The sequence below is a fragment of the Malurus melanocephalus genome, unplaced genomic scaffold (assembly GCF_030028575.1).
Source record: "Malurus melanocephalus ecotype Western Australia unplaced genomic scaffold, MMel_1.1 scaffold_327, whole genome shotgun sequence".
In the NCBI taxonomy this organism is placed as follows: Eukaryota; Metazoa; Chordata; class Aves; order Passeriformes; family Maluridae; genus Malurus; species Malurus melanocephalus.
Genome location: NW_026623559.1, coordinates 696,107 through 719,556, shown reverse-complemented (window position 1 = coordinate 719,556; position 23,450 = coordinate 696,107). Strand labels below are relative to the sequence as shown.

Here is a 23,450-nt window from a genome sequence, read left to right as displayed (position 1 = left end):
CCCACCTAACATATCTTCCTGCAGCTCTTCAGACTCTTCCTGGTTTTCTTCATCTTTAGAAGTATCTGTTAATCTCCTGTAAAAGCAAGATTCTCGAAGCACTACTTTATTCAGCAGCTTCTTGACCTACAACACAACCATGAGAAGAAATAATTGTGTTATTTAAGACACAGAGCTCCTGTTACATGATCAAAAATCTTTTAACTTGGAAAACTTAAAAGAAATTGCACAGCTTTCTGAACTTTAACATAATGGGGCTTAAAATGCAAACAAACTAGGATGAAAAAAATACAAATTTGAGACAAAAGCTACATATACAGTAGCATGGACATATTGTGGGCATATTATGAGMTGCAAACTTCACCTTTTCACTCCAAGACAATTTACACATGATTAAACTAGTATTTCATTGTAAATATAAAGTGACTGCATACAAATCAGAGATCAGATATGTGAGGAAAAACCTTTAGAAACTAAATTACATTTCTCCCACCAACAACATTCCTGTAATATATTCAAGGAGTTTTTYAGTGCTATACAAAACCTGAGCGCGTGACAGGTGCAGTCCAAGAGTGTACAGGATCTCTTCCATGTCCTTCTCCAGAAGGTATCCACAATGACTTTGATCAAAATAAACAAAAGCCATCAGGAGATCTCTGTTAACAGTTACCATCTGGGTCTTGTCTTTCTCCTACAGAAAACAGATTAGGGGATCATTACAGAGTTAAAACATCATTCCCACATCATCTACTAAAAATATGCATAAACATCTCACTTAACAGTATTTTCTCTGTTTATTTTATCATTACGTTCAGTCAAGTAATTAATATTACTAGCATTTACCAACTGATCACATTACTGAAGACTATTAAGCCACATAAGACAAGTAATCTTTCCATATGTAAAAGGAATACAGCACAATGGATAGTAATAACTGGTAGACACAACTTCCTTTTGTTCACACTAACTGTAAAAAATGATCACTGAAGTAACCTAACTGTACAATGGGACACATCCCTTCTCCCCTCAATCATTTACTTAACAGCTGTTTTCAAAGTGAAAAACTTGTCTTATAATAAAAATAAAGCTAAGCTGTAATTAGCACACCTCTAAGAAGTTCTATGTAGTTGTTAAGAAAGGTGTTAATTACYTTATCTTTAGACGCCCTCTCTTTACAATGCTTATTTCCCTCTCTTCTGTCCTCCCGTTTGTTCATTTCCTCTTCATCCCGGTCTGCAAAACAGAAAGAAAATTCAACATATCCACAGCAAACGACTGTATAACCATTACCAGAATACACATGGCCACTAGAAAAGTCCATGTAAAGCCCCAAAMGTCTGCAATATACTTGCCTGAAAAATAATAATAAATGCATTGAAGTGAGCCCTGTTKGATTTTTCCCTGGTCTGCTTTTAACATAAGCAATTTCTAATTTTTCCATGTGTTTGTTTCACACACAGGATGGAAGAACTGAAACAAATGCTAACAAGGCCAAACTGAGTTCTGCCAACATCTCCATCTATTTAAGTAGTGTGCAGGAAATTATGACAATTCTCCCTAATGAGCCTTGGCAGAGTCTGCACTCAGTTATGGTTATTCCTATTCAAATTCAGTATTGTTTACTCRCAAATATTTAATATAATATAAACCATATAAACTACATAATAAAAAGAARGTGTTTATACTCATGTTGGAGTGAGAGATTTCCTATGATTTGGATTCTCCAAGAAGTTACAGATCACATCGTTTATTTGATGAGAATTACAAATGGCAGGTTTTTTGTCTAAACGTAGACAGTACAGTGAAACTGAATTGAAAGAGTTACAACAACTGCTGGGATRGATTACGGCATGCAGCTCTGTACCTTACATGCAAGTCTTGGGTCAGAGAACCATGTTCCAAGTTCAGCTTAAAGCTCAATTTCCTTGTGAGGAAAACTTTGGAAAGAACTATGCATTACAACACTTGGCTATTTCACCAACCCTTTTCYGAGAACCAATTGCTTTCTCCTGCACCTCCATGGCTTGTGGGTTWTCTCAGCAACTCTTGACTGGGAATGGCACAAGGACAGATTATGGGAAGCAAAAGCACTTGTAGTGAACAGACAAGCCCAGGCCACTCTCACAGACAAATTATAAGCAAATAGGAGTTAGTCTGAAAACCACACATTAGCACCAGTTTTTTAAAGCTGGTACACTACTCAGCCAAAAATACRACTGAAAATGCTGGGACTGCAATGYCCACACAGTTCAAGCTTGCATTTCTAGCAAAACCTCTCTACAGAAAAGCAGCTACACCGAAGTACAAACCAAAAAACACATATGATGTCTTAAACCTTTCTGAATCTCYGAGCAGGGGAAAAGCTGCTCCTGCTGCCTGGCAAGTTCTCCAGACCCTTTCCCTATTTCTTCAGGCTAACACAACTCCACCCAAACCAAAACCAACGCCTTGTAACACTGGATAAAGAGCASCCACACTACGTTCTGTCCTAGCAAAACCAGGATGACACTGCAGAACTGAGGAGTACAAGTTAGGCACGTATAAGTGGCTTGGTTTTTCAGAGGTGCTGAATACTCACATCTCCTACTGACTTCAATGGGAGTTGCGAGTGGTCTGCATTCTGAAAAAAATAAAACCACTTCTATATGCATGCCTTACTTAGAGCACCACAGCCAGTTTATATTAACTATGTTCATACAATGCCTAGCATAAAGGTACTTACATTTTACGTAGAACTGGTCACAATTACTAAAATAGAACTAGTATAAGAATGCAATTTTAAATTGTCTAGTTCCAGTGCGTTCTCCAGCTTGAAAGAATATAATCAGTGCTGATGAAAAAAAATATGAAAGGTCACAAAATTCATAGGTCAAGATACCTTCATCTTCATCTTCAGCCTCTTCTGCCTCCATTGGATCGTATTCTTCTTGATTATTGTCATCTTCAGTTTCTTCTTCATCTTTAGAATCATCTTTCCTTTTATCTTCCTTCTGTAATAGAARTTCCTGAATATTTATCTAGYCAGAATCAAAAACCAGCAAAGTAAAAACCTTACTACCAGTCAGTCAAAATTTTCCTACATTTATGCTTAGTCACTTAAGAGCAGATAGAAATCTGTGATATACCTAAGTGTTAGAATACTCCCAAATACACCTGTAAAATTTTTTAATTACTGAATATAACTGAAGGATATTTAAACAGATCAAAAAGCCAAATCAATTAACCAACATTACAAGAGCTAAGTTTTTGAAAACAATAATGTAAAATTGAAATAGAAACACTTTAATATTGATCCAGACAGRATAGAACTGCATATGAACTAACTSCAGACCTTCTTTTCATCTTTCTCTTCTTTTTTATCTTTATCATCTCCAGATTTTCTTCTTTTAGGTTTTGGATCATCTGTTTCATCATCTTTTTCTTCTTTTTTTTCTTTCCTCTCATCTTTTTTGCTTTTTTTGTCCTTTTTGTCCTCTCTCTCTGGGAGAGAAATCAGTGCTTTGTAAATTCTGACACCAAAATCTCTCTGAAGCATTTCATTGAAGAGTTCCGCAAACAATGATACCTGCATATAAAGAAATGACAAAAAGTTTTAAAACATGTATTAAAATGTATATAACTATGATAAAGCAGCTATSAGGTACCATCTTAGCAACTTCCACCAGAACAGAATTTTATGGAGTGTCATRTTTCTTATTATCTGCTTTGAATATGAAAACCTGAAACAACTTTACAAACTCCATTCCATATCTGAAAACCTGTGTATTCCCTACTGTAAACCATGTACCAAAGACTTGACAATTTAAMTATTTTCTCGCAAAAATTAGAAAGAAACAAGAACAGCTAACTATAAGTAGCACAGCTGAGTTACCTCAAAGGAATGTTCTTTATTATCTTCCAATCTGTAGTCCAGAAGAACACTTAGAGACATGATGCTGCAGTCAAACTTGCCACTCTTTGCTGCCCAGTTTGGGTGCACAATGATGGCTGGCTCATCTGGCAGGATATAGCGTCTCTCCCGCCGCTGMCGTTCCAGTTCCTCTTGGCGTTTTCTTTCCTCTTCCTAAAAAAGGGCAACAAACTAACATAGAGCATATTTCAAAGCTGGAGGTTCAGCCTCTACATTAGCTTTTAGGACTGACTGCTTTGGGGAAAGCAAAGCCTAAGCTGCTGAAAGCAATGTACAACTGTACATTGTACAGCAAGCTTTCTATTCCTTAAAAAAGAAGAGAAAGGCTTCATACATCATCTCTCCAAAGATATCCAACACAGCTTTAACAGCTAGCAGATGACAATTTACTTAACTCCTCATTATGAGAAATGAAATCTCTATAGATACACCTGATCAATGAAACAAAGGGTTACAAAAGGTAAAATGCCACCAGCTTACTCACTGCAAAGAGAGAAAGACTGAATCTCCTGACTACAAAAGTCACAGCAAAGCTTTTGCTTTATAAAAAAGCCAGCACAATCAAAGTTCCCCTCCAATCCTGAAGAAAACTGTGGCAAGAAACCTCAAGCTAGTTGAAGCCCATCCAAGATGTGGGAGAAGGCAGCAGCAGCTGATAGAATTAGCAAGCAGCACATGGCCTTTATCCCTCAACAAGAGATACATAAAACTTCCAATTACCCCATACAAGTTAGCAGGTAACACTAAAAGGTGCGTTTAAATGCAACCAACAAACAATCCATTCTCCAGACATTTCTGCCTTTTTTCTGTGCTTGAGCTTTGGCCTTACTGCACAGATCTTRTTCATCCTTGTGAAACAGCTAATAGGACTCAGAAGCACCGCAACTACCAACAGCAAAACTGAGAAACTCCAATACACAAGTATCCAAAAGCAAAAATTAAAGCTTCATTGTAAGGGAAAATGAACCCAAGCAAACCATCCTGAAGAAGCTGGACTGTGAGACACAGAGGCCAACACAAGTAAGCAGCTGGTTTTCATGTAGGTTTAAGGAATTAAGGTCTTGTTAAGTATGTCTACTCTTTCTTGAGCATGGTTTTCCTCAGGAGTCTGGGATTTATTTTTCCTTACATTTACGGTCTAACATGAATTCAGACACCCTTAGTGCAGTTGCACATTTCAGCTATCTTGGCTGATATAAATAGATCCAAACTGCCCAAGATTTATTTCCAATTCAGCAGCTCAAGTTACAGCAAGAGTTCCCAGTACAGTCATCCCAGAACTACAAAATCCCAAATCAACCAGACATATTCCTCTACTTTTTAGGGTTACATGTACTTACACAAATTTTCAATATTTTATATATTTAAGTATACTTCAGACTTGAGTCAATTATGTCCAAATTCTAACCTCTTTATCATCTTCAGATTTCCTATCCTCCTCCTCTTCCTCTTCTTTCTCAGACTTCTCTAGCTCCTTTTGCTCTTCTTTTTGTTCCTCTACTTTCAGCTGCTTTGTCAGTCGAGCTATCAGCTGAGATTTCAGTCCTTTAGAGCTAAGGGTTCGACTTTCTAACTCTTTGCGAAGGTCATTTACCTGGTAAATAAAAACTTTGTGAGTGGTACCAGGCAGAAATGTAACAAAACGTTTGATTAGCAGAGRAAGTGAAGTAAAAATTAACAGCACTGAAAAGTCAACTGTGTTTTTTAAACATGTGCTGAAAAACACTAATAGTGACACAAAAAACATATTACATTTAAAGTGATATCTTCCACCAAAAAAACTTCTTTCTGAGGAACTTTTCAGAGGCAGGGAAAGTATTTTACTGTAGTAAAGTAGTTTAACATTATTATTAATTTGAGGAAACTTTTTATTATGCCTCCAGACATATATTTTTGTACAATTATTTTGAGTATTTTAGACCCCATCTTTTTAATGCAATTAGTAATCTGGCAGATTATTGCAGAAATCTCATTTTCCAGTTAATGTATCATATGTGATATCCTTTAATTGTACAGTATTTAAAAGTTCAGAATAGGTTCAATTAGCTGTATTCATTTGCTACAAACAGGAGTCATTCCTGCAAACTGTGAGATCATATCTATAATACCTATACATTCAGCAAAACACTACTGAAGATTTTTCCTCCGTTAAGGGAACACACAGCTGTATTTCAGTTCATGTCTTAAAAGCAAAAATATATGATGGAATCAAATTTTAACAAGTGTTTGTTACCTTCATTGTTTTTGGATCCAGTTTAGACCAGTGTGTAGGCGTAGAGATCTCTTTAGCTTCCCCATCATCCTTTTCCTCTTCATCCTGACAAATAAAATGTAGAAATTATCATTCAGAAAGCTTGAAAGCATTTCAGTAATTTTTAAATTCTGTTGCTGATCTGTGCAAGGTCACAACTGTTTCAGATAGTCTTCTCCTAAAGTTATTATTTAGACAAGTTCACACACACATTCTACCACTTTATAAATGGTCACAGTGCCACTCAGCCAATACAAGCCAGATCTGTGGAACACAAAAGGGTGATAAGCAACACCACGAAGGATATTGGGGTTACACAGACACTGCTGGTCTCCAGTAACCACACAGTGGGTCATCTTCCCCCAGATTTTAAATCCCCCAAATTACTCTTTGTTCAGTCAGACCTTCCCTTATTCCAAGATGTTGATCAGCCACGTGGCCTGAAATTCAGATGTTTCAGACTAGTGTTTGTTCAATTTCAAGTATCACAATTAGAACTGGCCACAAGAGAGAATTTAGAAATTTCAGAAAATGGCAAAATGTTCAAAGACAGCTATTCATAAACTGAATCTCACTCAACAACTGGTCCCAGATTCCAGCAACTACGTCTACGATAAAAAGCTTTCTGCGCATCATAAGCACAATTTAATTCCATTTTKGATATCAGCATACACATTTAAAGTTAGTGAACTAGCTGAAATAAAAATAAAAAGCAACATTCACTACACTGCTGAAAGCTGGTTTACCAGTCATTGTTACCAGTTATGTTCCTCCTATGTATGTATGTTGTGTAGTATGTGGTGTGCATTTTGTGCCTGTGTTCCTGTGCCTGTGAGAAGCAGAAATAGAAAAAGGGATTAGCGTTCAGTGCCTGTTCTCCATCAGCCTCCTTGCGTTCACCCTGAAGCTTCTCGACCAGCTGCTGCTTGTATCCTCGGGAGAGGGTTTCCCACTCTGAGCGGGTGGGAAGGCAATGCCAAACATCCGGGAAAAATAAAACCACTGTCTCCACATGAGCTGGAACTGTACGCCCCTTGTGGGTCTCCTCAGGGCGATGGTAGCGAATCTCTGCAAAACGGTACCTGTTGCAAGGGAAGAAGCATGTTGGAAAAAAAATTCTACAATACATTTTAAAGAGCCTAGATCACTTGTAGCACATCAAGTAAAGAAATTTTGCTGCAAGACCTTGAGGTTTATCTAAAGAAAAAAATTATGGGAGCCATATTTTCTCTTTTGGCACACTTGTAAAAAGGTATTGCAACTGAAAAGGAGGAAAGCCAACAAAATGCTTTTAGTTCAGCTTGTTGTTTAGCACACGTAGGTTTTATGTGCAAACAGAAGTTGTCGAAGAACTWTAAATTTAGCATACAACAGACTTTCCTGGTATTAGTACAACTAAAGTGAGAGTTAACACAGGACAGAAACCCATCAAGAGAAAATATGGCTGTATAACAAAYGGCTATTTATTTATAACAAAAGAACAATGAAATGAAGTTCTCTTGACGATCCTCTCCAGCTATACACAAAATGAAAAGTATTTTCAAAGCACGTTCATTAAAAAAATTACAGTATGTCAAAAATAAATCCAGAATTTTAAATTAGTTCTTAATGCAGTGTTCAGCACAGTTGGCACCCATCAAGCTTATTACCGAACAGAACATCCTTTGAGTAGTTTACCTGAACTACCAAGAGCAGTTGACAAAGAAAAAAGGTTTTCCCAGCTTTTTCTTTTCTTTTTAACTTTTGGTAACAGACAAGTATTTCTACAGTGTACTCGGCTTTGCAGTACAGTACTTACCATTGCGTGCACACACTTAAGTCAATCCCTGTAAGAGCCTTGCAACAACGAATAGCCGTCTTTATCAGCACGGAAGGGTCCTTTTCTGGATCAGGTCCATCCAGTGATGGGGACCAGTGTCCTCCAATAGCCATAGCTTCATCTTTGCCTTTCATACCCACTAAAAACTAGACAAAAAGAGTCTTCTGAATGTTCCCCTGCTAGGGGTTAAAAAAATCATTTTCCCAAAGTGCAAAGAATATTTCAGTAGCACACAAACTGAAATTCGTCAAGAAACCATCACATTATTTTGAAATCTGAAAATGAAAAATCAGTCAAGAAAGAGTTCAGGTATTTTTTTTCCACAGATTATTTCAGCAATGGAATAGGTTTAAAACATCATCACTCATTCTTGCTTTCACGATTTTCCATCCAGTTAATTTATTGATACAGGATTGCTCCTCTGCAGTTAAAAGCTTTCTAATTCAAAAGACAAAGAGTAACTTAAACYGTGTCTTAACTCTGATACACATTTATAGACGTGCCAGCTTAAAAGTGATAAAGAAAAGCTACAAAAGGTGAGACCACAAGAGCATCATACCTATAAATGAAAGTATTCCTGTTTGCTGTTAGAATTTATGTGGAAAACAAGTAGCTTGTTCAGTTTAGTGGTTATGTTTCACTTTAAAAAATGCTGCTTAACTGTTGCTTCACGTGTAATCTCTTCACAGCTGAGCCCTTACRAAAGAAGTAAGTGCTTGTAAAAAACAGCTAACAAAGTCAATTGTTTGAGCTTAAGTTGAACAAAGCAATAAATGTGAAGCTCCAATAAACTGGAAAAAGAATTGACATATAAACTAGGTCTCTTCAGAGGAAAAATGAAACCATTCAGATGTCTACAAGCTCCTCTCTTATTGTCAAACATTATGAAGCTCTATAACCAACCTTTATGGCCCTAAGTGTCTGGCATTGAAGCGTATTTACCTTTACAAGTCTAGCAGGATGCTGAAATCCATCACGAAGTTCTTGGGGATCTTCAGCCARAGCACATGACTTGTGGTAGAGATCTTCCATGCTAGGACTAGCCATCAACATCACCTGTGGTGCAAGTCAGAGTACTCTTGTGAAGGTCTCACTGACACTGCTGAACAACRACAACTTGCAAACTCACATACAAAAACCTAACATGGTTGCTCTTTACCATAAACAGGGTGTATGATAAAACAGGATCCTTCTCAATTACTATGTTTTGAAGCTCAACCTTCTAAAAGACARCTCTTGCTCTGCAAACAGACTGAAAAACCAGAATGTCTGATAGCTGAGTCAAGGCTTTAAAGCTTTGGCACAGAGGGCAAGTAATTTCAGACTAACATATCTAACACACATTACCCTAAAAAATCTCAGACCTGTTTTGATGAGAGATTTCGAATGAAACAGGTTTTTAAAAAGTATCCTGATAATGGGGTGTTTTATACGTTATTACAGCCATGACACTGCGTATGCTGATTCATATTATCTCAATCTACTTTAAACAAAACAGTAAATACAGAGATGAATAGGAAAGAAGGAAAGAAAATACCACTAAACAGATTAACACAAACTGCACAGAAAGTATCCTTGAAGGAATAAAAAGGACTCCAATAACTATTCAAAATGAATTGCAATTGCCTAAGAGATCATTCAGAGATCTTGCAGGAGGCTGGCTTTAKTTCCTATAACCACATCACTGCAGCTGGGTGCAGAGAATGGAAGAGCCCTCAGTAGACAAGATTTAGGACAGCTCTAGCAACAGAAAAACAAACTGATTTTCAGTCATGGTTCTTTAAGCRCTACATACTAGSTTTTTACTGAAAAGTTTAAAACACTGTATTTCACTGAAGTGGCTGAGAACATTTTCAGTTCAGTTATACTCATTCTTGGACCCTATTGATAAAAAAAAAATTCTTTAGCATAGTCATATTGAAAGGAATGAAAAGGGAGTGTCTTCACAAACAAACTCTGACTCTGGGGGTAAGATAAGGCTGATACTGGGAGATAGAAGGAAACGATAAGAATTTCCGTAAGAATTCCTTTGATCCCAGCCTATGTTAATGGACTACCAGAGCAGAGACACAGAGATGTATATCAAAAGGGGGCAATGTATGATAGAAGGGGGGGTTTTATCAGGCGTTTTGGGGAGCCTGTACCTCTCAAGTACCTCAGCCAACGGGGAAAGAGAGAGGGAACTGGAGCCGGGAAATTGGGATAAAAGAGGCTGCGTCCTCTATGAATTGGAGAGACCCCATGGGAAATGCCCATGACCTCTCCCTTTATTCATGAATAAGTTGCGGGACTCCTCTGTCTCCGTTTTGTAGTGCTTACAGATTAATTTGCCTAACAATATCAATGGAAAAGCATACAAACCTTAGCACTGTAGAGATGATCAGCATCAGGTGGATCAAGGACAGCAGCGTTCTTATCTATAGGATCRACTTCTCTATGCATTACATAGAAATTACAGTAGTTTCCCAGCTGAAATGGTCTAGACATGGGAAAAGCATCCACCCATGTAAACTGAGCATCAAAGAAATCRCTTGGGATATACAAGTTCTGGTAACGCCTCCTCAGCTCCATCATATCACAGCTACGGCTGAAAGAAACAGCAAAAAAAGAACTGTTAACAAAAGAAACCATTAAGAGGTAAATTAACTGGCAACACARCCACTGTGTATTTGATACTGCATATACACTGTATATGTAAAACATCAAGAACACTATATTGGAGTGTCATGGATGAAGTTTAAAAACAACTATTAAATACTCATCCAGTCCGGGTGTCTGCATGTCAGGAATTATTTATTAAACASGGTTATAAAGCTATTTTGCAACAGCATTCCAAAATAACACAGAGCCTCAACCAAGTATATCACACAAGGTTCTCAGCCATTAAATATTTGATCTYTCTTTAAAGTCAAGATTGTTCTTCMACACCCACTTACACACACATGGGCTGACACAGCTCCCGGTAAGCTGTGCCCATGATTAGAGTGAACTGTAGGTAAACATCTGGCACTATAAACATACCAGTCCAATGAAAACTTGGAAAACTGAACCGTGTAACGAGGAACAACGCGCCGGGGTCTCCGAGGTGACCTCTCCCTCTCCCGTCTGGGGGATCTCTCTCGGGAGCGTTTCCTCTGGGGAGATCTTTCCCGGGACCTACGTCTCTCTCGTTCTCTTTCACGGCTTAAAAAACACAAAATACAAATATTTTTGCAAGCTGGTAAAACAAAATGATTTCCAGCACAACAGAAGCCAGAGCTATCAGAGACGACTCACAAAAAGGGGAGAAGTTTCAGTAGTATTGATTACACAACTCCTTAATTTCAGATAGCCTTAGGAATTAATAAAGAGTATTTGTCTAACACCACTAGTGGGTCTTGCTGACTCATTCTGGAGCAARCAGTTAATCTCTGGTGAGGACAGGCCTTTATGGAATGCTTGGATCATAGTCTGGTCTCCATACCTCCTGTCATCTTTTCGGTTCGGCATGGGGTCTCCACCTCGGTCATTCCTCCCAGAAAATCGGGATGGTGGGTCCAGTCTTCGAGCTGGTTGAGGCTGTGAAACCAGACGGACTGGGGGCTGTAACAAACCACCTGAAACAAAATGTACAAGATCAATACAGAACTGGGGGAGCAGAGGGCAGCTATCTACACTTGGCAAACACTGCTGCTTTAGAGCTGTTTCTCTTGTGTACAATTGCTAAACCAACTCTACTGTCAAATAAATCTATCACTAACACTCACCCAAAGAAACCTAAGAGACCTAAGCTTTYCTTCACTAATGCAAACTGAGATTCTAGTTAAGTGAAATTGGTTTAAAAGCATCATTTTAAGACAGAAGCTAATATAACCTAAGCACAAAAAAGCCATTCTAGTAAATAGCTAAACCTTTTGAAAACTAAAACAGATATACTACCTACTCATTGAACTGAAGGAAATTGAAATCTGAAACGCCAATGAACCAATTAGATTGTAACAAGCATTTATGCAAAACAATTCTACTTAGGTTCTTCTACCCTTGCTTTTACAGTGGTAAGAYCAGCCCTAATATTATCAATTCTATCACTGATTCATCAGCCACTCGAAGTTCCAGAGACTTGACAACCTTTGTTTTAGATTTGTTTTAGATGTTTGGCAGTGTTTCTTCTCTCAAATACCAAGCTGGCTAACTGAAATGAACAAGCACAGAAATAACAGCTTTAAACATACTGTATGAAACCTGATTTTGAGGAACACTGCAGAGGATGCTGAAGGACTGCACTGCTATTAAYAGTTTCAACCCCCCAATTTGTCTGTGAAAGAACAAAAATTACACTGAATTTGATTTCAGATTACAGAAACYTAAGGTGAACAGGAGTCCATGGGGATTTCACTAACTAAGGTGATTAGTAGCTCTCTGAGCTACTGCAGGCTATGTGCCTTGCACATGGCTCGAGGAAGACATTCAATCTGAAAACTCACTTGAGTCCCCTCCGTATTATTTCAGCTATTACCTCAACCTTCTGATTACCAAGAAAATAACCACGCACTAAGCACCAGAGTGACCCCCCAAAAGGCGAGCACTGAAGGAGCACCTTTTGGCGTTGGCTGCTGCAGCAGTGGCTGAGGCTGTGTCTGAAGCAGAGGTGTGATGGAAGCTGCTGAGATCTGTGCCTGCAGCAGGGACTGTGGCTGTGGCTGTGCCTGGACCCCAAAGGCTGTCTGCTGAGCAATGGGCTGCAGGACGGCYGGCGGCGTCTTCAGCAGCGGCTGCGCTTGGGTCTGGTTCTGACAGCAAACACAGGTGAGTTGAGAGYGAGCTTAAACCACAGTCAGGCACTGCCACTGCCACTGGGTAACCCCACATACCTGATTTGGAAGGGTCTGTATCCGCTGGGCGTTCCATTTGAATGGCATATTAGGATTGTAAGTAGCTTCGACCAAAACTCTGTCACCCACCTGAGGTGTCTTTCCYTTAACCGCACTGCAAACATGACAGAAAATGTACTGAGTCTTTTTTAGCTAGGTTTACATTTGCATGTTACATTTAAAGCTGTGTGAATGTAGGCAAAGTTCATTAAAAAAGGCTTCTAGAAAGAGCATCTACCCCCAAATTCAGAAGTACTACCTGCTTCAGTTCAGGGTCTGCACAGGAACTTAATAATCCCCAATGTCTTTGTCCCAAAGACACAAGTTTGCCAAACAGTACCAAGTTAAGACAGGCAGACAGCAAATTTTATGCTTTTAATCACCCACATCCTGCAATTTCCTATTATAAGGAGCTAATAACCTCTGAGTCTCCCAGCTTTTGGCTTTGTATTAAGAAAAAACCAAAAATTTAAGTTAAGTACCTCAGACCTAGCATCTATTAACCTCTCTGACTTTCACTGTTGAATGAAAATAACACACTAAGTGCAGGCCCTATCAGTGGAGTCAACATCATCATGCAACCATCTAAACCTTTGATTTAGTGAGGGTATCACAGAGTGCATCTGCAGGTTGAGTGTTCCCAGCTTACCTAAGCTGAAAAAAGACATCTTCATCCACAAAGCCAAACGTGTCATGTAGCTTGGTCACCACGCCAGTGAAGACACGCTGCTTCTGTGGCTGTGTTTGCTGCTGGCTGGAGCGGGGAGCTGGGTAGGACACAGTGATCTGTGCTGCCGGCTGCGGCGTCGAGAGGCTCAGGCTGGTGGGGAGCGCGACKGCCGGCTGCAAGCAAACAAAGCCAACTCTAAATCCTCTAACCAGCTGCCAGACTGACAGGGAACAAACAGGTCCTTTAGCCACGGAGACAGCAGGTTAAAATAACTCTAGAACAGGCATTTTCAGAAGGTGGAAGTTTTTTTTATATTTTTTGTCAGGTTGTTGGGTTTTTTTGAAGATAACTTTTTTCTTACTTTGAATGAAGACTGGCTCTGTCTATTCTTCTTTTTTACAAGAGTCAGCTTCCCCCCAAAATGCACCTTGACCAGACAAAAAGCATGAAGACTGCATTACTGTCGACAGGTAACCATACAGTGGGCCTGAAGCAAAGATAAATTCCCAACTTTGCTAGGAATACACAAGAGATTATTTTGCATTTACTTCCCGCCTTTACATCCCCCTCAGTAAAGGCTGAGGCCAACACAAACCCTTCCCAAACTCAACCGTTCACATACTTGCCTTCTTACAAAAGCAGAACACAGTAAGACAATGAAATCAAGTCAAACATTTTTATCTCTTTAAAGCCTGTTTAGAAGTTCAAGTGAAAACASAACTAGAGCAATTGGCAGTGCATTAAATGGCTGAACGTTTTAAACCCATCAAGTTCAGCAAGGTTCTTTTTAAACCTCTTTATACACATATTGTTAATACAGAAAGTTAAATTCCTTCACAAAGATTTTACYCATTTGTTATTTAATGCAGAACAACTGGACACTTGAAGTTCAAACAAAAAAAAATTCAAATATAATCAACACACATATTTCCTTCAAGATTAAAGAAAAGTGGTTGATATTAACTTTTGAAACCAAGGCTATGCATATTTTAACATCTGGATAAAATAAACCTGTATCAATAAAATGTCCACTTGTATTCGTTCATTTTACAGATTAAAATACCCAAGATGTCACAAATTTGCACTTCTGCATTAACTATGTTTGGGGATGAAGACCAAACAATAAAACCAAACTAACCTGAGTTAAAAGGGTCTGCTGAGGTTGCTGCAACTTAAAATAAATAAAGTTATAAATTCATTTTATGAGCTTAAGGAAATCGWACAATTTTACCTCCTCTTTACAAGTAAGAGTTTTTGCTTAACCTGATGCGGCTAGTAGTCCTTTGGGGCGTGGTCATTTCAGCAGTTTGCACATCTGTAAGACTGTGCTTGTGGGGTTAATTTTAAGATTGTATAACCCAGGTTTATTCAGGAAGGAGAAATGCTAAATGGCTTTGAACTGGAAGTTAATAATAACACCAAAAAAATTTTGGCAGCTGAGGCAGCTTAGGCATGTAATTCCCTTGTAMGTTTATTCTTTTTAAAAATCCTGTTAAGTTTGAAGACCATAATAAAACCCAAAAGGGAACTTTTTTGGACAGCATCTTTCCAGCAGTTAAAATACAYGGCCCTGTTTGGAACAAAGTTCAGCAAGAATCATTTACACACGGAATAGCATGTATTTTTAAAATTCTTTTTTTGCATGAAGGTAGGCAGGTTTCCATTCTGCAYACGTCTTTCCAAGTTTATGAACTTCAAGCTCTCGCTACACAAAATATTACTTAAGTTTCTTTAACAACTTCCCATATGAGGATGATTTCGGAGACAAATCCTACAAGACACACAACTGACATTATTTTTAAAGTTACTTGTGATGTACACAGTAAGAATCAGACAAACCTGTTGCTGTACACTATAGAGAGTCTGCTGAGGTTGTGAATATTGCTGAAACAGATAAAAGCAAAATATATCATAAACAGGAGAATTATTATATGAAATACAAGTTATCTGCTTAGYAAGCTCTAGATAGAAACAATTAACATTTAACAACGTTAATAAAAAGACCTATTATCAATATATATTATTTTCATAACAAATATTCTGAGCCTTTACGGTGACCCTGACGATCTCTTTCTACCTAAAATCAGCAATTTTTGTTAAGCCTGACACTTAGACAGCAGTTAGGCCACATTATGAAATCATGCATAATGCACTAAAGGATAGATATAGTGATGGGAGATACTTCAGATGCTCAGTTTAGATGCGGCAAAACTCATTCTCCTGAAGGGCTTTCCACAGATAAAAATCACCACCTCCACAGCCAAAATTCCCACCTTCACAGACCAATTCACCTGCTGCTAGCTCTAAACCTAAAACCCCAGCACAGCTGAGACAGGTTCCCGGTGCAATGTCCACCACTTCCCACTCTCCTGTTCTCCTGGATCCTTTCACCAAGCTCAGGGAGTGCTGGCTGCTGTTTACCTGCTGCAGGGCCGCRGCGGCGGCTGCCGCCTGCTGCTGGAGCGCGGCGGTCTGCGTCAGCTGGTAGTTGGTGGGCGTCTGGGTGGTCAGGCCGGCCGCTGCCAGGGCCGTCTGCTGCGTGTAAATGGTCGGGGAGGCTCCGAGCAGAGAGGGCTGCTGCACCCCCAGGGCAGCTGTGAAGGGAACACAAGCAGTGAGCACCAGAGCACCTCAGCTTACACGCAATGTGGAGTGCGATGCTTCACTCCTGAGTCAAGCTCGCTGAGGAGATGGATCAAGCTTCACTCCTGAGTCAAGCTCGCTGAGGAGATGGATCAAGCTTCACTCCTGACTCAAGCTCGCTGAGGAGATGGATCAAGTTCCAAAATTCAAGAGAAAGGATCACATCCCACTAGCTTCACTTCTAAATTCATCTACCAAGAGTAAACCACACCAGAACCATTTCCTTCTCTTGAGCTGCTCATTTTATAGCTCTGTAGTTGTCATTCCCACCTGCACCCACATACAACACCACCCCCCCCACTTCCATACTTTCCTGAAGATAATTCAGGTTCTGGATGAACCAAATGAAGATTGCTGCCCTGGTCTGTAAATTAATACATTCCATTCTGAGGGCAAAATAAATCTTTACTCTAACAGCAGCTATGAAACAGAGCCTTATGGAATGTGTCCTCRGAAATCACACAAGTTTTTGCTTCACTCAGTGCTGTCTTTRTGCCCTGTGAGCTGGATGCTGTAGAAGTGGGGGCTGGTGGAGAAGGAACAGCCTTTCACAACAGAGAGTTTAATCAGTCCTCATGTACAAGGGGACTTAAGCTCTCTCCAGCTCTTAACAGCAAGGGTTTGTGCTGCCCAGGCTCAAATTGCCTCGAAGGAAAGATTAGTTTATTTTATTGTCATACCAGCTTCTAATTCACCACTGAATATAAGCAAATCATGAGGAGCAGCTATGCACAGGCTATGCTTCTGAACAAGGTATTCTCAAGACTTACAGATGGAACTTTTAGGTGACAAGAGCCCTGCAAAATGCAAATCTCAGCAAAAAACTGCAAATGTATCTGGAAACCTGCTCCCTCTCTGGCAGGACTTTTAAAAAAAGTTATCGGCAGCTGCATGCTCAAATATCACTTCATTAAGCGATCAGTCTAGTCCACATGTTTAAATAAAACCAAAGAGAAACTCAGCAGAGAAACACACTGCCAGCAAAAACAGGTCAGCCAGCCATCTTCAGAACTGAGCAACATTCAGGATGAACAGGGTTCTTCTCTTCCAAAGCCATTAAAGACACACAATGAAATGAAGAACAGATTTACAGTATTCCTGCAGAGTTTGTGCTCCACATTACTCTTACTGATGCAAAATGAAGCTTTCATTCCTGACTCAGGGAYGCAGTAAAACATTGCTCGTAGCTGATGATCATCACCATAACGTACACGAAAATGCTGTACCCAACTCAACAGCTCCTGAATAAAGTAATCCTTCCAAACACACTGCCCTTTCCAGCCAAGCTCAATCTTCACAAAAACAAGTTGATGGCACTGATCATCTTAAATTTTTCAGATTAAACAGGAAAGAAATACATAAGCAACAATGAAAATAATTGCTTTCACTATGATCTGTATCAAATATTGTCACATAAGCATTCCAGGAAGTAACCATATTTTATAAGTGAAATTAWGCATTCTGCAGTGTATAGCATTTAATTAACTTTTTCCCTCTGGAAAATTCCAACATTTGCATTTCTTTAGAAGCCAGCAGACAAAATTTGAGGCTTCTCTCATGACAGACTCTACATTGTCTTGATCCTCTTGCCTCCTGTTTGATCTTCAGCTTCAATTTGAAGTGCAGTCTGGACCATACAGAAGCACACCCTCATCTGGAACCTCACCCATGTCTCACATAGCACACCTTAAACAGACCTTTAAATACAATTCAAAAGCTTTGCTGCTGCATCCTGGGACAACTTTCCCTTTTTTTGGCTGCAATACTTGGCTGGCTCACTCAARGCAAATAACCAATGCATTCATCTTTCTCCTCTTACTTCCACATGCCGAGCAGAAATTCCCATTAGTGCAGAAACTCACTCCATGGTGTTACCTTCGAATCTGTGTGACTATGCCAACTATTGTCATTCAGYCTGAAGTTCTCTCCTAATGTTCCTCCAACACAGGGGGATGAAGTTGGGAAGCAYTACCAAAAGCAAATTTCACAAGTTTTCTCCTACTTTTTGTACCAAGGGTACCCACAAAAATGCTTACTCCCAAAACCAGATCTTGGGATTATTCAACTTTTCAGTTTCATTATAGCAATTTCCCTTGCAGCATAACCCAGAACTATCCCAAGCAATTCCCAGCCCATCCAAAGACCCTTAGCTCATTTTGTCAACTAAAGAAAAACAARAAACTTTTTTTTGCCATCTCTACTGCCACTTTTTGAGCATTTAATATTAACTGGGTACCTGTCATCTACAACACTGCAGATCAACTTACTAAGAAAGGGCAAAGACAAGACAGCCAAGATCCCCTCAAAGGGTAACACTTGCAGCAACAAGTTTTTCAAAGCTATTATATCTTGTTCCCACTGATTTGCCCCGAAGTATTCCAGGACTTTCATCTGACTACCTTTCATCTGTGCACTCATCTTGGTCAAACAGGCTCCAATTAATTAGGCAACTGAGTTTGGATTGCTAGTTGAAAAAAAAAAAGGAAAAATCACACAGAAAAACAAGAGACAGAGAATGAATCACAGACTGAGTCTGGAATTGACATCTGACTGGCATATTATTATTACAGGCAACACGCATCTGCAGTGGCAAACAATAGCTTCTTAGGATTTGTAATGATCTCARTAAGTACAGTGATGGAGATGCCTTCCTTCAAATGCAGTGCAAACAAGTCCCACTGGCACCAAATACTGCATGGCACAGCCAGCTGAAAGGGCTCAGACAGAATCCTGGGCTGCAGCTCTCATTAGGTAATAAGACATTTCTGTTATAACAAGCACAAGTATTTAGTGGTCCCTTTTCCTACTTCTAAACCCTAAAAATCTTTAGAGCTAAGGGAAACATCTTCAAGGTACATTGCTAAATATGTCTCCTTGGTCACTGATAGGTTTATTAAAATTACAGTAAAGGAGTACCTTGTGCAGGGCTTGGGACACTTCTCACAGTTGTTGGAAATGGTGAGATTGRGTTCTTGGGGTTTCAAGTTTCTTCAAGCTAACACACTTGCAATACAAATACACACAACCTACTACAAAAATACTCCTTTCAAAAGGCACATGCTAGAAACCAGGCTCAACATATTTGTCGTGGGACATSTGCTTACAGCAAGCCAGCAAACTCTGCACCAGCTACCACTCCTTAGCAGCCTGAGATCCACCACGTGCTCACCCTATTCCTACACATTGCTTTGGTCACCTCACAGGGCCACCAGCAACAACAGTGAGCTCCAGGCACTTCAGCTCTCATCAGCTGCACCGTTCTTCACTCCAGTGCAATTAAGTCTTGATACAGCAATAACACCACCACCAATCAAGCAAAATACAGCAAAGCCAGGAGTTCCCCTGCACTACAGTTCTATAAAACCAGGCTTTTCATCATAACCCTGATGATGTGACACAAACCAAAGATGTGCTAAAAATTAAGAATTAGAGAGGAGRAAGAAATTCTCCTTTGCAGGCATTTCAGGAGTTGGACATTATTATGCAAGTTAAAAGTAATCTTCTGTAGTAGTCATAATTTAATTTACGCTTTCACAATGCTTAACCAGCATGGTGGGGGCTTTATTCTGGTTTTAGTCTTGTGATGCATAAAACCATGAGAAGAGGAGTAGAGAAAAATTCACCACGTTACATGTAGGAGTTTCTCTKCACACATCGATCTTGGCTGACACTTGGAATTGCCCATTCTCTTTTAATACCACAGGCACAGAGAGTAATTAGTAAACCTTCCCAAAGGGATCACAGAACCCTTCATTACACAGCATTTCASTCTACAATTAGCATGCCACACCTTAATAATTAAGGGCTTTAACTCATTTAGTTACTTCTTCACCAGGGATGGCCAAGAAWAAATATCCCCACACCAGAACAATGAAAAAACACAAACCCCCAATCCTGATATTACATTTTTTGCAATTATCAAATTGGGTTTATAACATGATCACATACTGCTTCTGACAGCTTGAAAAAATATGTATCATGTTGCTTACTTTATAAAAATCAAGATGTCCCTCCCTCATATCCAAGCACACCAATGCTTTGGAGAAAGAACCTGACATTTGGATAAAAACAGCTGGCATGCATAAATATATGTAACAGCTCTGGCCATCCCTCTCAAAGTGTTTTTTAAAAAAGTTTACAAACACTGATATTCACAGGGGTAAGCCAATATGCACAATTTCTGGGGTGCAGACAGTTCAGGCTGGTCAGCACACCTGAGCACTGACAGCATCTCTTCCTTAGGAAACATTCTTTCTGRACAGTCACAGCTTCACACTGAAAGGGACAAGTTCAACCAGAAACACTGTTCTTCAGCTCCCAAAATGCACGCTTACCTTCCAAAAGATGCTTCCTGTGCTCTGTATTATAAATCAAAATAAGCAATTAAAAAGGCTGGGGAGCAAGTATTTACTAAAATAGCAGCTGGGAAGAAGAATCCCAGGGACTGGATTCAACAGTGCACACAGGGAAGAAAGARGATGCAGACACGGTGACTGTGTATTGCAGTAGGAATAGGAAAGGACATTCCATCGTGAACAGGACACTAGGAACACGAAGGAATGTGGAGCTAGCACAGGAAGAAGGCAAAAGTACAACCAAATGTTATGTCTTCAATGGCTCACATTGGAGTCAGGTGCTGCCGGGTCAGATGAACAGCTAAAAACCCCTGGAGATACTGTCCTCATTGAGAAGGTGAAAACTCTCTCCAGCAACTGATGCTGGCCAGTCCTATCCCAGTTACATTTGCACTTTATTTAATTTAAGGAGGCTCTCAAGTAGGCTGTCCCAGGACAGAGTCACAAGCACAAGAACATGGATAAAAAGTTCATGTACGCTCCATCCACCCCTCCTCCAGGGCCCCCTCCTGGTCCTACCTCAGCAAGCTCTAAGATGGCTGCCAGCTCCTCCCCTTGGCAGGTTTTGTGCACTTTCCCTCTGAAACATGGAGCTGCTCCTTCACTTTTCACCACTATTTCTGATGCATWAGCTGTCACATTAGCCAATATATCAAGAATAGTCCAGCCCAGATGCTCCCATTCTTTGACTGCTCCAATGTATCCCCAGTTCAAAATGAGAACCAAAAGCAAAGTTTGCCTCTCCCACATTCCCATTCCAGCTCTTAGGGAATTTTTTACTGAAGGAGGCAGTGCCATTCATATAATCAGAGAAACRGTGAAAAACTGCCTGTGGGAAGCTAGTCAGGTACAGCTACAATTTAGGTGGAGAATGGAGCAGAAGGGCCATGGAGGAAAAGCAAAAGGCACGTTGGGACAGAGTACTGTGAAGCACATGGTGGGTGGTCATTCCCTGAGGACATGCAATATGATTGGATCAGTGCCCATGGGAAAAAAATGGAGACAGAGGATTCATTTTGGGAAAGAAAACTCAGTCAGGAGAGGAGAAAGATTCCCATCCCAGACCCATCCCAGACCCATCCCAGACATGCACCTCCAAAGAATGCCACGAACTCCCAACCTTTACTAGGCTCACACACACACAGCTACTGACAAAGGAGGCGTGACATTGAAATTCCCATCAAATCAGAGCACCCTTCAAGTGCCACAGCTTTGCTGAAGCCTTTTGACATCYCACAACGTAACTATAACGTTTAATTAACAACCACTTTGTATTCAAGAGCAAAAGGCGCTCCAGAACTGGAAATGGAAGCACCAAAATTSATCAGGCACCAAGCTTCACATTCTTGCCTCAAATCTTTTTTGCTGTCAACCAACATGAAAATGGAGCCAGGGAGCTTTCCAATTTGCAATCAGATAGCACTTCTTAGCTAAACCAAAGGAACCCCTCTACTTTATTAGGGCAATGCCTGTGGTTATAGGGATTTTTAAGTTCTAATTCAGCATTAAAAAGGAAACACCCCTTTCTCACCCAAGTACCAAATTTCAGAGACCTTCCCATTATGTGAAGTATGTCTAATATATTAATAATGGCAAAATAATTTGTAACCATTGATCCAGGCTGCCCAGGAAATGAAACTCAGGAAGCACTTAAAAAAAAATCTGTAATGCCTTGGTAGTGCTGATATTATTTCATCTAGATGTACATAATTTGATAAAAAGTAATTTGATTTACACATCTTTGGAYATGAATAATTTGGTATATTATTTATTGATCAAAACAATCAATACATATTTACCTGGGATTTTACTTATATCCCTTAAGGAAACCAAACAACAAACAAACCCAATAGGCAGCATTAGGCAATGACTTTTAAAGTCTCTATTGTGGGAAAAAAATCCCAACTTAAATAGGCTTCAGATAAGTTAGTTAGCATGGTGCCACTCTGAAGTGCATACCCAAGTATGGAATCTCCAAATCTACTAGATGTCAGRGTTCAAACACTGAGTGATGTGTAAACTGACCTGGTTGAGACACCGCAGTGGCTGTAAACTGAGTAGCCCAAGGGGGATTTTTCTGTCCTCCAAACTGAGCCATGGCAGAAGGTAGAATCTCCTGGGCGTCTATCTTCTGTAACTGCAATCTAGTAAGATAAAGTGCAGCTGCAATCTTTGAAACACATACCGTCAGGCTATTTTAATTCTGGGTGGAAAAAAAAAAAAGCAAACAAACAAAAAAAAACCCAAACAAACCAACCGAAAAAGAAAGAAAAAGTGTTGAGATATTCGCTTTACACCCCTAAAGCCGGGTGGGCAACATGCGTCACGTATGATAAACACAAAAAGTTGTAAAGCAAGTTATTTATATTCCTAAGGCAGTCTCCCTCCCCCACTTCCTAACAATGGGACTACCGCGACTTAAAGCGCAAAAACGTATTCCCATTTCTAGGAAGACTAAGGGAAAGGTGACTCCGCAGAACTAAGAATTTACATTTATTATTTGTTTTGCAGGGCTGCTCTCGGCCCCGGCGGGGAAGCGCTGCCGGCAGCACACCGCACGCGTTCACCCAYGGCTGTTTCCGTCTCCGCGCACAAGGGCAGGGGAGCCCCGGGCACGCCGGGAACTGCGGGAACCACGCGAGCGCGGCCGGGCCGCGCACCAGCCCCGCCGCTCCCTCCCGGCCCTCCCTCCGGCCCTCGGCCCGCGCCCGCCGGGGACCGCCCGCCACCGGCACGCGTGAAAGCTCCTTTACCCTCTCGGCAGCCTCCGTTCCCGGCCCCGTGCCCGGGCCCCGCCGCCGGGCGGAAAGCGCTGCACGGGAAAAAGGCAAGGGGAGGCGGCGGCAGCGACGCCGGGCCGGGCGGGCGGGAAGCGGGGCCTTCCCGCCCCTTCCTCTTCCTTCTCCTCCTCCTTCTCGTCCTCCCGCCGCCCCTGGTCAGCAACGCGGGCCC

At 40.4% G+C, this 23,450-nt stretch overlaps 1 protein-coding gene and 1 non-coding gene across 5 annotated transcripts in view; both read right to left on the bottom strand.

Moving 5' to 3' along the window:
• CCAR1 (cell division cycle and apoptosis regulator 1) overlaps positions 1-23,385 on the bottom strand; it is a 28,181-nt gene extending 4,796 nt beyond the window's left edge. Inside the window, exons 1-24 of one of the 4 annotated variants that reach the window (XM_057377840.1) lie at positions 23,252-23,385; positions 22,524-22,642; positions 15,922-16,094; positions 15,340-15,384; positions 14,639-14,671; positions 13,862-13,927; positions 13,480-13,673; positions 12,831-12,945; positions 12,557-12,749; positions 11,444-11,576; positions 11,002-11,163; positions 10,342-10,567; positions 8,923-9,036; positions 7,960-8,126; positions 7,033-7,243; positions 6,144-6,227; positions 5,319-5,504; positions 3,872-4,063; positions 3,332-3,565; positions 2,879-2,990; positions 2,579-2,620; positions 1,151-1,233; positions 545-691; positions 6-126 (exon numbers count right to left, since the gene is read on the bottom strand). In XM_057377840.1, the coding sequence (XP_057233823.1) occupies positions 6-126; positions 545-691; positions 1,151-1,233; positions 2,579-2,620; positions 2,879-2,990; positions 3,332-3,565; positions 3,872-4,063; positions 5,319-5,504; positions 6,144-6,227; positions 7,033-7,243; positions 7,960-8,126; positions 8,923-9,036; positions 10,342-10,567; positions 11,002-11,163; positions 11,444-11,576; positions 12,557-12,749; positions 12,831-12,945; positions 13,480-13,673; positions 13,862-13,927; positions 14,639-14,671; positions 15,340-15,384; positions 15,922-16,094; positions 22,524-22,596 (3,106 nt within the window). In that variant the 5' untranslated portion in view covers positions 22,597-22,642; positions 23,252-23,385. The remainder of the gene's footprint in view (positions 1-5; positions 127-544; positions 692-1,150; positions 1,234-2,578; positions 2,621-2,878; positions 2,991-3,331; positions 3,566-3,871; positions 4,064-5,318; positions 5,505-6,143; positions 6,228-7,032; positions 7,244-7,959; positions 8,127-8,922; positions 9,037-10,341; positions 10,568-11,001; positions 11,164-11,443; positions 11,577-12,556; positions 12,750-12,830; positions 12,946-13,479; positions 13,674-13,861; positions 13,928-14,638; positions 14,672-15,339; positions 15,385-15,921; positions 16,095-22,523; positions 22,643-23,251) is intronic. The other 3 variants (XM_057377842.1, XM_057377844.1, XM_057377843.1) reach the window with 3 other exon arrangements.
• Positions 8,282-8,346, bottom strand: LOC130580387 (small nucleolar RNA SNORD98). Its single transcript, XR_008966100.1, has one exon. It is a non-coding gene; the product is annotated as a small nucleolar RNA SNORD98 (small nucleolar RNA).
• Positions 23,386-23,450: the final 65 nt, after the last annotated feature.